This window comes from Carcharhinus amblyrhynchos, chromosome 3, assembly GCF_965287045.1.
Source record: "Carcharhinus amblyrhynchos chromosome 3, sCarAmb.v2.hapA, whole genome shotgun sequence".
Classification (NCBI taxonomy): Eukaryota; Metazoa; Chordata; class Chondrichthyes; order Carcharhiniformes; family Carcharhinidae; genus Carcharhinus; species Carcharhinus amblyrhynchos.
In genome coordinates, this window is record NC_137326.1 from 20,992,295 (window position 1) to 21,008,375 (window position 16,081).

Below are 16,081 nucleotides of genomic sequence, written 5' to 3' on the forward strand. Positions count from 1 at the left end.
TGCCTGGGACTATAGTTCAGCAAAGCCCAGTCCTGTTACCAAGGGAACCCATACTCAGTGAGCCCCATAGGGAGATCATTCAGTGATTCCCCATGGACCTAAGGGTGATTACAGTACCATAGAAACTCTACAGTGCAGAAAGAGGCCATATAGCCCATTTAGTCTACCCCGACTCCCTGAAAGTGCACCCCCCCCCAAGTTCCTCCCCTTCTCTATAACCCTACACATTTATCATGGTCAGTTCACCTAATCTACACATCTTGGGGCATGGAGGGACAAATTAGCATGGCTAATCCACCTAACCCACACATCTTTGGACTGTGGTAGGAAATCAGAGTATCTGGAGGAAACCCACGGGGAGAATGTGCAAACTCCACAGTCACCCTAGGCCAGAATGGAACCAAGGTCCCTAACACTGTGAAGCAACAGGGCTGATTGTGCCACTGTGCCACCCAGTGTAGTTGGTAGTAAATAACTTCAGAAACAATGAAATCCTTCTGGGATGATTAGTTCCCTCAACTTGATCTAAGACTTGTTAGGAATGAGTTCCTTACAACCTTTTGAATAACACGTCATTCATATTTTCAGACAAAAATACATAAAGATTTTTTTAGTTATGGGTTGGAAGATGGAGAGGATTGGTACTAGCAAAGCTTTTGTAAAACCAAAGGGCACAATTTGATGGGTGGCAGAGTTTTTCACCCGGTCACCCAAAGAGTTGGCGGGGCTCATATCCCCAATGATGCCCGCTGCCCCGTTACAACCAGTGGCTGTAGAGGAGATTTCTACCCCTCAATCAGGAGGAAGTCCCACATCCAAGAGCTGCCAGCTGACTGAAATTGGCTGACAGCTTTTATAATCCCAGAGGTGCCACCATTGCCACCCAGATTCTAAATGCCAGTGCCCACAAAATCGAGTTGTTACGGGGTCTTATGGCAGTGATGGGAAGAGATGCCCTCATAGTGCTGAGAAGTAGAGGGCTGGGTCTTGATGGAGATGCCAGGGATCTGGGTGTGACTTTAGGTGGCTGGGTGGGGGAAGAGGGGGAGACACGGTTTAGGAAGAGGATCAGTGATACAAGTAACCTCTTTCCTGTCTGAGCTCCAAGCAAGGTGATCTTTTGGGCTTCCCTCTCCCCCTCACAATCTGCCATCTCCCAGTCACTGATCTCCTCCAGCCAGCTGAGGAACCAGGGGAGGAAGGTAAGTGACCCTTAAGCGAGCAATCAAAGACCACTACAGGCTTCAATTGGGGCGAAGATGGGCTGGGGTGTTCTAGGCCTTGCCCGCATGTGTAAAATTATGACATCAGGGGCAGAAAGGCTACCCAGGGAATTTTACTGAACACTGCCAGCAAACCCCCTGGTAATAATCCAATCATTCCTCTAATTCTGGTATAGTTCCATGTTTTCTTCAAGCTGGAAGGGAAGATGTTTTTTACGAGTGAGTGATGGAGACTGTCCTGTGAGTGAAACAGCAGATGGCACTGTTGTAAAGGAACCAACACTGCCCTCTTTATGTACGTGATGTGGAGATGCCAGCGTTGGACTGGGGTAAACATGGTAAGAAGCCTCACACCAGGTTAAAGTACAATAGGTTAACTTGGTAGCAAACGCCATTAGTTTGACTCACTTGATGAAAGCTAGTGGCGTTTGCTACCAAATAAACCTATTGGACTTTAACCTGGTGTTGTGAGACTTCTTAACTCTCTTTATGTACACCAGAGACAAGAAGGATGTCTTTTCGAATAATGGCCTGGAATTCATGGTTGTAATGATGGCAAATGTGCAAGTATTTCCCATCATTACTCTGTGAAAATGAATGCAGTTTCTGACATCCACACATCAAACGCAAGAATCCAAACACTCTGCTCCTCCATGGTGTGCACTGTTTACTCACACGTAGAAATCAATTAGAAATCAATTAATTGACCTGAACTGCCCCATTTTCACTATTAATCTCACTGTGAAAATCCTTGTAAAAGTTAGGCCTTGTCGAATGAGGTGCAGCCATGTTTATAACAGTATCAAAGTCATAATTATTCCTCAACAACCTGCTGAACCTGAAAAAAACTGATTTTATATTTATGGAACATCAAGTTTCTCCATCCCACTGTTTTAAAAGATCCGTAAGTGTTTGAAAAATCAGAAATGTGAAGTTTATTTTTGATATTTTGGCTTCTAACATAATCCAATGTGTAGTACAAATCATCATTGAATCTCAACAGTGCAGAAGGAGGCCATTCAGCCCATCGAGTCTGCACCGACAACAATCCCACCCAAGCCCTATCCCCGTAACCCCACATATTTATCTTGCTAATTCCTCTAACCTAAGCATCCCGTGACACTAAGGGGCAGTTTAGCATGGCCAATCAACTTAACCCACACATCTTTGGACTATGGGAGGAAACCAGATCCCCTGGAGGAAACCCTCACAGACACGAGAAGTGCAGTTTTGTGCAGTTTTGGTCACCGCACTTACGCAAGGATATTTTGGCCTTGGAGGGAGTGCAGAGGAGGTTTACTAGGCTGATACCGGAGTTGAGGGGGTTGAACTATGAGGAGAGGCTGAATAAACTAGGCTTGTACTCGTTAGAGTTTAGAAGAATGAGGGGAGATCTCATTGAGACATATAAGATGATGAATGGGATGGATAGGATAGAGGTGGAGAGGCTCTTCCCGCTCAGAAAGGACAGTAGGACTAGAGGGCACAGCCTCAGGATAAAGGGGGGGCAGTTTAGAACGGAGTTGAGGAGGAACTTCTTCACTCAAAGGGTGGTGAATCTCTGGAATTCTCTGCCCGTTGAAGTGGTGGAGGCTGCCTCGCTAAATATTTTTAAGACGCGGGTTGATAGGTTTTTGATAGGCAAGGGGATTAAGGGTTATGGGGAGAGGGCGGGGATGTGGAACTGCGACACGACAGATCAGCCATGATCTTATTGAATGGTGGGGCAGGCTCGAGGGGCTAGATGGCCTACTCCTGCTCCTATTTCTTATGTTCTTATGAGAATGTGCAAACTTCATACAGACAATGACCCTCGCTGGGAATCGAACCCAGGTCTCTGAAGCTGTGAGGCAGCAGTGCTAGCCTCTTTAGTTTGCTTTTTGTAAAATGTTACTTTTTACAAAACGTGAAAGAAAAAATCTACTTTTTTCTTCCTGGTTTGCTGTCTGTGGGAATTGTTCAAACTAATTGCTTGACCTGCTAGATGATACCAGTGTCGCAGTCTCCTAGCCTCAAAATAAGATTCATATTTCTGGGTAGCTTTCTTCAAGAGGGCAATGCCAATGCTGACTAAATCTGAGCCATCGAGTCTATAATATGGACAGAACTGAAGTCGCGCACCTAAATCTTTGATTTTTTTAATAAATCGTTCCGCAAAATAGCAGATGTTCCTGCTCTAAGAAAATCAGCGTTTCCCAGAGGCACATAGGGCTGACCATTTTAGTCGTTAAGGCTACTCACAGCCTCACTGTAAGATACCATTGTTATTTTCTGTAGTGAACCTCTCCTGATGGCTGGCAAATGATGAATTCATGAGTAAGTTACAGCTGGCCAGCAACACAATGGAGATAAGATGACAAAAGAAAAAGTATTTCAAGGGGAAGATATCGAATATTTTGTGCTTCTGACTTGCTCTGTTCTTCTGGGTTTTGTATATATCTCTCTGTAAAGTTTCTAGGGATCTGTGAGGCTAAATGAGGAAAGCAAAAAAAAAGACTTATTAATCCATTGTAATTGAGCAATATCCATAGTTACCTCTGTGCAAAATGTCTCTTGAGCTCTACACAATGAAGTGGTGTAAAAACCTTATCTCCATTTCCGTGGAATGAAATATTTCCGCTGTACACCAGCCCGTGCATGTGCAAGAAAAGTTCTAGACCAAATACATTACCCTATCAGATCAGATAATAATTATTGTAAAATACTGTGATAATACTAAACCATTACACTGTCTGTCTTCTGTATGCTGTGATATTTGACATTCTCCTCATCTCCCTCACGTTCACAGGAAGCAATCGGTTCTATGACAATATTGAAGACATGATTGGGTACAGGCCATTTATTCTAATTAAATGGTGCTGGAATTTCATCACTCCGGGTATATGTTCAGTAAGTTCTTCAGTTGTTACTGCACCTTTCGCCAATAGTTTTCACTTAGCATTCAGTTAAGAGAAGTATTAACCATATAAATTGTTCTCAATATTAAGTAATATTTTAAAATATCACTTTACAGCCACTAATTATTTGGAATAATTTACATATTTTGAGTCAAGGAATCATCCAGCACAGAAAGAGGCCCTTTGGCCCATCCTGTCAGCAACCACCTATCTAGATCAGCTGGATAGTCAATATCTTTTCCCAAAGGTAGGGAAGTCTAAAACTAGAGGGCATAGGTTTAAAGTGAGGGGGAGAGATACAAAGGGGTCTAGAGGGGCAATCTTTTCACACAGAGAGTGGTGAGGGTCTGGAACAAGCTGCTAGAAGTGATAGTAGAGGCAGGTACAATTTTGACTTCTGAAAAGCATTTAGACAGTTACATGGGTAAGATGGGTATGGAGGGATATGGGCCATATGCAGGCAAAAAAAAAGCAGCGTGGACAAGTTGGCCGATGGGCCTGTTTCCATGCTCTAAACCTCTATGACTCTATTCTAATTCCATTTTCCAGCACTTGGTTCAAAGCCTTGTATGTTATGGCTTTTCAAGTGATCATCCAAATGCTTCTTAAATGTTGTAAGGATTCCCAACTAATGGCTTTTAATTTCTTCTGTAATGTGTAGTTTGCATTCTGCAGTTTACTTTCGCACCCAATGCAGTTATGCCTCTTTTATGATCCATTTTTGTTCCTCAGAGTATTCACAGCTGCGTGTCTATAAGTTTAAAATTAAGTACTTATCCCTTAACAACATAAATGTTATATTTTTATTGAAACATACGTCCAGCAAACTTTATTTTTTTTGAAAGGGGCAGGGGCAAGTTGTGCAAACTGGTGCAAAGACACAATGCTTTGGATGTTGGAAATGTGTAACAAAAAAAAGCAGAAAACACCAAAAAAAGTACTCAACAGATCAGGTCGCATCTGTGGAGAGAGGAACTGAGATAATGAGCTGAGGTTTACCAGGCCCACAGAGTTGGCTTTGAGGTTGAGGAGTAGTGGCGGAGGAAGTTTGGTAAAAAATAAAAGCAAATTACTGCAGGTGTTGGAATCTGAAACCAAAAGAGAAAGTGCTGGAAAATCTCAACAGGTCTGGCAGCATCTGTAAGGAGAGAAAAGAGCTGACGTTTTGAGTCCAGTTGACCCTTTGTCAAAGCTAAAAGGCATAGAAAGTGGGAGGTATTTATATTGCACGGTGAGGGAATGAAAGATGAGACAGAGCCACAAAAACAAGGGGAAAGGCTGCTAATGGAAGTCAGTAGAATAGAAGGTGTGAATGGCCAAATGGCAAAGAAGCTGAAATTAGAGGGTGAACTGTGACAGATCACTCTCATCCTCCAGTATAAACATCTCCCATTTTCTGTGCCTTTCAGCTTTGACAAAGGGTCATCCGGACTTGAAACGTCAGCTCTTTTCACTCTTTACAGATGCTGCCAGACCTGCTGAGATTTTCCAGCATTTTCTCCTTTGGGAGGAAGTTTAGTAAGATGTGTGTCGGGTCAATGTTGCACTGCACCCCAGCCATTGCCTGCTTTTCTGGCTAATGGGTTCAACAGCAAGCCATGCAGCGGTGGCAAGAACGCAGTGAAAGATGTTGATAGGCCACTTTGCCTTCAAGTTTCCAGGCTGCAAGTGAGTTTCCCAGTTGAGCACAAACCTCCATCCCCTACCCTCCAACTCCCACCACAGGCTCAGCAGCTTAGAAGTAGATTGGAGGCGACATCACAGCCAGTGGTCTGAACTGCGCTTCATTTAAAGGTTTACAATTAGTTGCTGGCAGCAGTTCACAAATGGGACTGACCTGATCGTAACAGGCATGGCCATGCAGATACTTTGTGAAGAACAGTGACTCTACTGATGCCTGCCCTGCCACAATAGCAGCTGCTGCCCCCCCACCCCACCTCCATTGCATTGCTGATGCCAGGCACCACCCACAAAACAATGGAGGCTGACGACCTTATCCTTGGTAGCACTGATTGGGCCTCCCAACACTGAAACCAAGCCGCTAGACAGGGCTGCCAGAGGTAGCTTTCCCTCTCGGGGAACATTGTGTCCGTCAAACTGCTACATCCCTTTCCCTGTACCCCAACTTAGAGTTCAGCTCGAGGTCAGGATCACAGCTCACCTGGGAAAGCCAGGCCATTGCTTCCAGTTGGTGTGACATGAGACCAGTCAGGGCAGAATGCGGCTCATAGCCAGCCTCGACAAAATGAAGATTGAGAATCTGGAGAACAGAGTGCTTATGCAGTGATCCACTCGTGTGTCACTTTTGAATACCCACATTCTCAAATTATTGAAATACCTGCTTCATAAGCCTTGTGTGACACTGAAGTCACACTACAGGTGGTGACAGGCCTAAGCTTTGGGCATTAGCCTTTCCAAGGGTGTCCAACATTGTCACATAGAATCATAGAAACCTGACAGTGGAGAAAGAGGCCATCTGGTCCATCGAGTCTGCACCAATTACAATCCCACCCAGGTCCTACCCCCATATCCCTACACATTTACCCTCTAATCCCTCTAACCTACACATCTCAGAACACTAAGGGGCAATTTTAGCATGGCCAATCAACCTAACCTGCACATCTTTGGACTGTGGGAGAAGACCAGAGCAGCCAGAGAAAACCCACGCAGACACGAGGAGAATGTACAAACTCCACATAGGCAGTGACCCAACCCAGGAATCGAACCCAAGTCCCTGGAGCTGTGAAGCAGCAATGCTAACCACTGTGCTACCATGCTGCATGTGGAGTCAGATCAGCATCAGACTCAGAGTTACACTTCGGCTACACCATCACAGCTTGGTATGGCTCCTGCTCTGACCAAGACTGCAAGTAACAACGAAGGGTCAGAAGAGAGGTTCCCAATTGTAGCCCATTCCATGACGCAAACCAGCCTCCTATACTTTGACTTTGTCTACACTTCCCACTGCCTTGAAAAAGCAGCCAGCATAACCAAGGACCCCACACACCCCATATATACTCTGTTCCATCTTCTTCCATTGGGAAAAAGATACAAACGCCTGAGATCACATATCAACTGACTCAAGAACAGCTTCTTCCCTCCTGCCATCAGATTTTTTAATAGACCTACCTTATGTTAAGTTGATCTATCTTTACATCCTATCCATAAATGCAGCACTATATTCTGCAGCCTCTCATTTCCTTTCCCCTATGTACTTTATGAACAATATTCTTTGTATCATGCTGAAGAAATAATACTTTTTACTGCATCCCAATGCATGTGACAATAATAAATCAAGTCAAATAAAAAAAATTGCAGAATTCAGAAAACACTGGAAATACTCAGCAGAAGAGTAGAGTGGGTGTCTCTTTGTCATGAAGGATCATTGACCTGAAGCATTATACTGTTAACTTTTGCAAAACTGTTTTCCAGTGGTGCAGGATAGATGTGAAATATTTGGGAAGCAAATTTAATATTTAGCATGAGCGCATGTGAATCTTTGGAGCAAATATTTCTCTTAAATGTTGCTTAATCTCTTTCTTTGCAGGCAATTTTCATTTTCTTCATTGTGAGATATAAACCACTCAAGTATAACAATACGTATACCTATCCCAACTGGGGTTATGCGCTAGGGTGGGCCCTGGCTCTTTCTTCTATGATTTGCATACCTCTGGGATTTATCTTCAAAGTATGGAATACTGAAGGAACCCTCCTAGAGGTAATTACAATCAGACATGGCAACATTCTCATTAATGTTCGTTACGAACTGTCTCCTTGCCAAGGAGTCAACCAGTTTCTTTGGTATTTAGTTATCGCTTTTATGAATTTTGTTTTAAGTTAACAGTTGAGAATGTCACACCTGAATTATTCATGTTCACAGTCCAAAAGGAACCTCAAGGTGGGAATAAAGGATCTGGTTTGTCAGCTGGAAAATATGGGGCGAGATTCTCTGGCCTCTCAGCTGCGTGTTTCCCGCCAGCAGGAGGTGGCATGTTGATTGCTTGTGGCAAGATTCTTCAATGGGAATTCCCATTGACGTCACCCCATGCCAACGAAAAATCCGTGGGCAGAGATGCGCCGCCGGTAGGACTGGAGAATCCCGTCGGTATGATCAGCCTGATAAATCCAGCCATTAAGTTCGAATGTACAAGCAAGTTAAACCTGATAATCTGCTGGTTCCACAGCCATTTGCCATGATTGCTATAATGTAGTATTACGGTGACATTTATTCCTCTTTATAAAATAATGATAATTTTTGTTAATGGCTTTGGTGCAATTGTTCCACCTTTCAAAGAGTAAGTTAGCTGTGTGGCACCATGCATGGATGTCAGAAATGATTTTGCTTCCACCAGGCTCGCATTCTCGTGTATACAGACATTAAATGAGTATAATGATTCCAGTACACAATACAGTTAAATCTCCCATGTCCATTAAGGCAACACGATGGCACAGTGGTTAGCACTACTTGCCTCACAGCGTCAGGGATCTAGATTCAATCTCAGCCTTGGGTGACTGTGTGGAGTTTGTACATTCTCCCATGTCTGCATGGGTTTCCTTTGGGTACTCCGGTTTCCTCCCACACTCCAAAGATATGTAGGTTAGGTGCATTGGCCATGATCAATGTGAGAGGTTGCAGAGCTAGGGCGAAGGAGTGGACCTAGGTTGAGTGCTCTTTCAGAGGGTTGGTGCAGACTCGCCGGGCTGAATGGCCTCCTTCTAGACTCAAGGCATTCTATGGATGTGAAACTAGAACTCTCCTCATTAGTGTCTAGAACATGAGCTTAAATAGTCTACCAACTGTTGGTGTCAAATCCCATACATCCCTGGTCATTTCATTATAGTTAGTTGGAATCATGCAGTAATGTCAATCCTCACCTTCAAAAAATGGAGAAAATAATCAGAATTCCTACAGTGCAGGAGGTGGTCATTCGGGCCATTGAACCTGCACAGATAACAATCCCACCCAGGCCCTATCCCCATAACTCCAAGTATTTACCCTGACACTAAGGAGCAATTTAACCCGCACATCTTAGGACTGTGGATGGAAACTGGAACACCCGGAGGAAACATATGCAGATACAAGGAAAACATACAAACTCCACACAGACAGTGACCCAAGGCTGGAATTGAATCGGGGTCCCCGGCGCTGTGAGGTGGCAGTGCTAACCGCTGTGCCACCCTATAACTAGCCCGATACTAAATTGCGTTCTTTAAAATCCTTGTTCTGGTTACAATTTCAGAGAATTAAAAAGCTTACAACACCGAGTCCGGACTTGCGACGAAGAGGAATCGGATCACCCAATGCGGAGACCTGCTGCAGCATAATTAATGACTGTGATGGTAAACTTAAAGGCGATGGACGCATTCCTACCATCACGGAAAAAGAGACGCACTTCTGAGCAATTCCCCGGTCTCTCTTTATATAAAAAAAAGCAAAATGACATCACTTAATTATAGAGGCCTGCTTGTTTTGCACAAACTTTATTAACATGTTAATTCAAAATTTAAGCATTATATACTTGTTTAAAAAGTGACTTTTTAATGATTGTATAAGTAACTGATTATATATAGTACTTGATATTAGTGAGCTCATGTAATAAATGTGACACTGGTAAATGTTTTATAGAAATTCTAGTGTGGAATCGATGTATAATGTGTTGTCAAACTTTTCTACTTGGAGCTCTTTTTCATTATGGAAGGTAGGGACATCCCTGCTCATCTGTAAGTCTGAAGAAGGCCACTCCAAGTCACACTGCATGTTTGTGAGGTCATTATATTTGAGGTTCCTACCTATATTCATGTAGGTAGGTGCAACAAAGGTCTCCGATGTTACGGAGACAAATTAAATACGATACCTTCAGTTGTCACTTATGAATCATTTTTGATGGAATTTGTTATTTAAAAAGCTTTTAAATTTACAATATTTCTATAGATACGACTTTCATCACTTGTATATTTTCCCTAACCAAAGTCCCATAAGCATAAGCGTACCTATTTCATTTGGCGTGGTCCAAAATATTATATTACTAAAGTGCTCTGCTTGTAAATGTCTGCTATTGATACCGAATAACCCACTACTGATATTTTTTACAGTTTTTCAACTTTCCTACTGGTATTTGTTATTTCCTCAGACAAATATTCAAGGAATTGTGGGTGGGTGGGTGGGTGGGGAAGGGGCGGGGATGGGAATTGGTTCTTTTTAGTTTCTGTAAAGGTTTTTGGTACATAGTAAGGCTAAATAATCTTCCCTTTTTAAAAGAATTTGCAGTATTAGGTGTGGTGCCAAGTTTCGCACGCTGGAGAGTTCTGTGGCACAAGATTTTGTTGTCTGCTTACTCATCATTTTTAAAGATAAATAAAGTTATCAGTTTACCTCACTGCTGCTCAGTTTATTTTGGAACTAATATATATGTTATATATATACTATAGCATGCAGTGATGGAACGGAACTGTATCACTGTGTGTATTGCTGCAATTAATGTTTCATAGGAGATCCCAACTTACAGAACTAGGGATTGCTGTAAGATCTGTGTAAGTGGGTGCAAGCTGCTTGAAGGTGCAGAGATCGGAGCACAACCTTTAAATAGACAATTACACCCCTACCCCACTTCAGTAGCCACTGTGTGTGAGCCAATCGGCCTTGGCCAGCGCAGTGCCTGGTTCACTCGCCGGCTTCTTCCAATAATTTCACCACGTCTCCTGTCTTTTTCACTTACATCGTAAAAAAATGTCTAAAGTGGGACCTTATGAAGCAAGTCCCCAGACTGGGCAGGACAACGCAAACATTCCTGATGCAAACCTCCAGGCCAACCTTGAAGAAATTGAAATTAAAGGGACATGGGACCTTGATGCCCATTGCAGTCAGCAGCCTCAGATAGCTACTCAACACACCCAGTGAGGGAGGAGGCGCTTATTATAAATGTTAACCATCTTCCTCATCCATCCTGCACACTTTCAAAGCAACACTTGTAACTGAGGGGGCGATTGTCCCATTCCACCGTGCTAATTAGCACGGCAGCCCGGGAGAACTGTGTGTGGGTCGATTCGTGCATCCGTTCCCACTGTGCGCACACCTCCGATCACCGGATATCCAGCGCGGTACCAGTGGCAACGGCAGGTAAGTGATTTAAATCTTGTTGTAATGTTATTTAAATGTGATTAGTGGACCTGGGATTGAAGTCTCTGGGTTTGCTAGCACCCTCCTCCCCGCCAGTATAATTTCGCTCCAGTGACGTTCAGACTAGCTCTCCACTTTCGGACAAGTAGCAGGAACTCCGCTGGAATGAAGTGGCGGGGGGGGGGGGCGGGCAGTCAGATCCCCCGGGGGTCGGGTGTCGGGGGAGGAATGTCACTGCTGGGGCGGGGGGGCTAATGATTGGGAAGCTCCGGAGCGGGGGGAATTCGGAGTTGGCCCGCAAATGGATGGAGGGACGATAAAGCCCGGGGGGCTGGGCTGGAGGGGCAGCACTGCGGGAGTCCGGGGCTGATCAACGATCGAGATGGCCAGCAAACTGCAGGCCGACAGTTCGGGGTCACTGCACATGCGCAGAGTTTTGAAACCGGTCCCGACTCCCCCCCAGCTTTTAATAAGAGTCACGATTATGGCCTCTTCATTGCACAGAGTGTGGGAAATTCAAATCTGAACTCCCACTGAAAAAACAATCGTGAATTATACCATTCTTCCTGCCAATTCAGCACTTAGAAACTTTTGGGAGAATCACCGAGTCTTCACACTGTATGTTGATGGTGCAATGTGGCTGAGGGTGGGGTTTGAGCTGTGCTGTACTCAGCATGGTACAACTATCCAGCTATCCTAATGATAGTTATGTACACAATACAAAAACCCTTCCTTCCACTTAAACTGGCTGACACCCCTACAGCTCTTCCTTTCAGCTCTCTCATGCCACTTGTTAGGAAGTTCCCAAATGTCATCCTTCCCTTGATTTACTCTTATCCCCTTGCTGGAGAAATGAAGACACAAAGCCTGTCAGGGATAGATCATTTCAGGAGATATCCCTGACTTTGAACCCGTCAAGAGGACCACATGAAGACAATAAATCACATTCATGGCACCACTTTGTTCTTAACATGACAGGTGGCAATGAGGGTGGCACATTGGCAATTTCAGGATAGTAAGATAATACCCACATCATCACTGATATCACTGTAAACAGAGACTTTACCACCTGATCAACAAAGATGGTAGACTGAAATCGACCCAAGGATCCTTGCAAAGATCTCCTGCTCCTTGTTCCACTGTTACAGATCCCCCTCTCACCAACTCAGCCTGTATGGCTTGCTTCTTTACTGCCAAGAACCAGTTCTTTCAGGTGTAATGCAATAGTGTTTTTGAGGATGTGATACTGGTTGATTCACAGTGTACGTTGGAAGTAAAGGATTGGGAAATGTATGAAGATGTGCCACCTTCCTCGTGGAGGCTGAGGAAAAGGCAATTTACAGCCACGAAGTGGAGGGATCCAGATCTCATTGGTCTTCATCTGAAAGGAAGAACATTCCAGAAGCATCAAACCAATGCTCAGGCTTTGGCGTCAGTCACCAAGATGTGTGTGACACTCTAAGCTGTAAACTATCTTTGGCAGTAACTTCAGGGAAACAGTTTTTCATTGCAGGAACCAATGAAGTGTGTAGAAATTTGATTGGAGACTGTTGAAGAATTGTATGTTGGACATTTTTGGAGTTAAGGATCAACAGTAAAATTTCTTTATACTATAGAGCAACAGACTTTCCAAAATAAACAGAATATTGTCACAGGTCAGATTGGAAGAATAACACTCAAAGCCACAGATTTAACTGCAAGAACAATATTTACTCTGCCGTACTGGCTGACTTCTCAACATGTGCCACCTGACCTTCCACACACAGGTCATGTGAGCCCATTTTTAGCACAGAATGTATCTAAGAGAATCTGATCTGAATAATGAATATTATCTCAGACTCAAGTCAACACATAACCAGCTGTCATCATGACAGCCCCCACTCCTTTCAGAACAAAACATGCCCATGATTTTTCTACTTGGTATCTGTCGCTAAGACTCCATCCCTTAATGAAAATACTACAATACGTTTTTCAAACAATGATTTTTGCAAACAAGTTTTTATTTTCTGAACTCACTGAGTAAATTAATTTCTTCAAATATGAATGGGAGGTAAGTTCAGTACATCAAAGTGCAATATAGTTTGCCTTTTAATTCAGTATTTGACTTTCTGCATCTGCTGTTTGAAATGTTCTGTTGCCAAATCACACAAAATCTTTGTTTCGGTGGTCTCCTCTCACACTGTGATCTACCTGCTGACTCAGAAACTCTGGTCATATAATCCTTAGAATCACTACAGTGCAAAAGGGGGCCATTTGGCTCATTGAGTCTGCACTGACCACAATCCCACCTGGACACCACTCCCATAACCCCATATATTTTCTCCACTAATCCCCTGACACTCGGGGCAATTTGGCATGGCCATCAACCTAACCTGCACATATTCGGACTGCGGGAAGAAACTGGAGCACCCGGAGGAAATCTGTGCAGATACAGGAAGAATGTGCAAACTCCACACAGACAGTGACCCGAGGCCGGAATTGAACCCGGATCCCTAACACTGTGAGGCAGCATTGCTAACAATGTGCCACCTTCTCGCTCCAAAGTGGCCATCACATCAGGATGAGGATCTTTCATTGTATCCTCTGCAACTGCTGATTTTCCCTCTGGACCCCGAGCTATCCAGCTGCCATCAGCATCTCTGGTTCGGATTTCTGGATTGTTGGATATCAGCTTCTCCTCCACCCCGTCATCGGTGTCACCTGCTACTGTGTCTTTGTCATCACTTGAAGAATTTCTATCATACAGTACTTGTCCTGGTGACTGCACATTTACACTGTTTCACTTCTTAGCAATGGCAGTGTAAAACCTGGTGTTAAATGATACAGCCATTCACTCGGACCCACCTGTCCAAGCAGTACGTTATCTCCGGACATCCCAGCGGACTCTCTCGTACCCCATCTGTGGTCTGCATTAAACATTGCAGCACCCTTTTTCTCAGTATCATGATCTCAAATCTCCTGTTCAACACTGATGTTCCTCAGCCCTGGCATCCTGGTGCGTACTTTAAATCGAAATAGCAGCTCAGCCAGGCTCTTTCCCATTGTAGTGTGTGGAACTGCTCTATATGGCTACAGATTACAGCAATGCCTCCTTCCAATCTTTGCCTTCAGCCTGAGCAATCCTCATCCATTTCTCTAAAGATTGGTTTTGTCGTTTCACTTCCCCAGTTGCCCGAGGCCATTTTGGTGATGGTGAATGCTTGTGTCTTGTATGTAATCTGTAAAGGTCTGTGAAGTAGATTGTGGCCCATTGTCTGAATACAGAGAGGCTAATAGAGTGCTGGTATAAAATGGTTGACATTACTGGAGAGACGAACACCTCTGACCTACTGTTGCGGCCATTGAGGAAGAGTCAAACACACAGGTCATAGAGTCATCGAGGTCTATAGCACAGAAGAAGGCCCTTTGGCCTATTAAGTCTGCGTGGATAAAGATAAACCACCCCAACTATTCTAATCCTCACTAGAGATGAAAATATTTCAGCCAATGCAGACACCACTTTCTCTACTGCTGTAGATGTCATCACAATGTAATCATAATAACAGCTGTCATAGCCAATCACCATTATTATGGACTCTCCTGATGATAGTCAACTGCTACGTCCTCCAGTTGGTAGCAGTATACTACATACTGACTCTGATGATTGGACCCATTGACAACTTGACATCCATCACATGTTTTGAGAAATTGCTTCACACGTTTCTCCCTCTCTGGCCACCAGACTTTGGTTTGTAAGCTTTGCTTAGTGCCAATCAATCTCATCCCCATCATGAATTAGCCTAAGTGATTGTGGCACTACAAAGTCTGCTGCCTTTGAGGACACACTTCCCAACTGTGCAAAATTGTGCTGTATAGAAATGTGCGCCCTGACTGGACAACTCTCCCAGTTTCTAGCTTGGACTCTCCAATGTCACCCAATTCTGGATCTTTGACTCTATTTCAATCTCTCTCATTGTCGCTGCCCTAGGTGTAACGTGACACAATCTGAGCAAACAATTCAGTTTTCATCTCTAGAGAGTATTAGAATGGTTGGGTGGTTTGTCTTTGGCCCACTCAGACTTAATAGGCCAAAGGGTCTTTTTCTGTGCTGTAGACCTCTATGACTCTATGACCTGCACTTTGACCTTTCTCAGTGGTCGCGACAGTAGGTCAGAGGTGTTCATCTCTCCAGCAATGTCAACCATTTTGCATTTGTACTGTACTGTTGGAGTCTCAAAACCCATCTTTCAATTTTGGCACATGGATTGGATCAGGGAGAATAAATCATTTGTAATGGTTTGTGATCTGATTCAAACTCAGTGATAAACAAGTATTCATGGGTTACATAAGAAATAGGAGCAGGAGTAGGCCATCTAGCCCTTCGAGCCTGCCCCGCCATTCAATAAGATCATGGCTGATCTGTCGTGGCTCAGTTCCACATTCCCGCCCTCTCCCCATAACCCTTAATCCCCTCTCTTATCAAAAACCCATCAACCCGCGTCTTAAAAATATTTAGCGAAGTAGCCTCCACCACTTCAACGGGCAGAGAATTCCAGAGATTCACCACTCTTTGAGTGAAGAAGTTCTTCCTCAACTCCGTTCTAAACCGCCCCCCTTTTATCTTGAGGCTGTGCCCCCTAGTCCTACTGTCCTTTCTGAGCGGGAAGAGTCTCTCCACCTCTATCCTATCCACCCCATTCATCATCTTATACGTCTCAATGAGATCTCCCCTCATTCTTCTAAACTCTAACGAGTACAAGCCTAGTTTATTCAGCCTCTCCTCATAGCTCAACCCCCTCAACTCCGGCATCAGCCTCGTAAACCTCCTTTGCACTCCCTCCAAGGCCAAAATATCCTTGCGTAAG

At 44.0% G+C, this 16,081-nt stretch overlaps 1 protein-coding gene across 1 annotated transcript in view; it reads left to right on the top strand.

Annotated features, from left to right (window-relative positions):
* The window catches only part of slc6a11b (solute carrier family 6 member 11b), a 177,610-nt gene extending 167,343 nt beyond the window's left edge, over positions 1–10,267 (top strand). Inside the window, exons 13-15 of the mRNA XM_080181925.1 lie at positions 4,012–4,112; positions 7,668–7,838; positions 9,361–10,267. Coding sequence (XP_080038051.1) covers positions 4,012–4,112; positions 7,668–7,838; positions 9,361–9,519 — 431 coding nt within the window. The 3' untranslated portion in view covers positions 9,520–10,267. The remainder of the gene's footprint in view (positions 1–4,011; positions 4,113–7,667; positions 7,839–9,360) is intronic.
* The last annotated feature ends 5,814 nt before the right edge of the window (positions 10,268–16,081 follow it).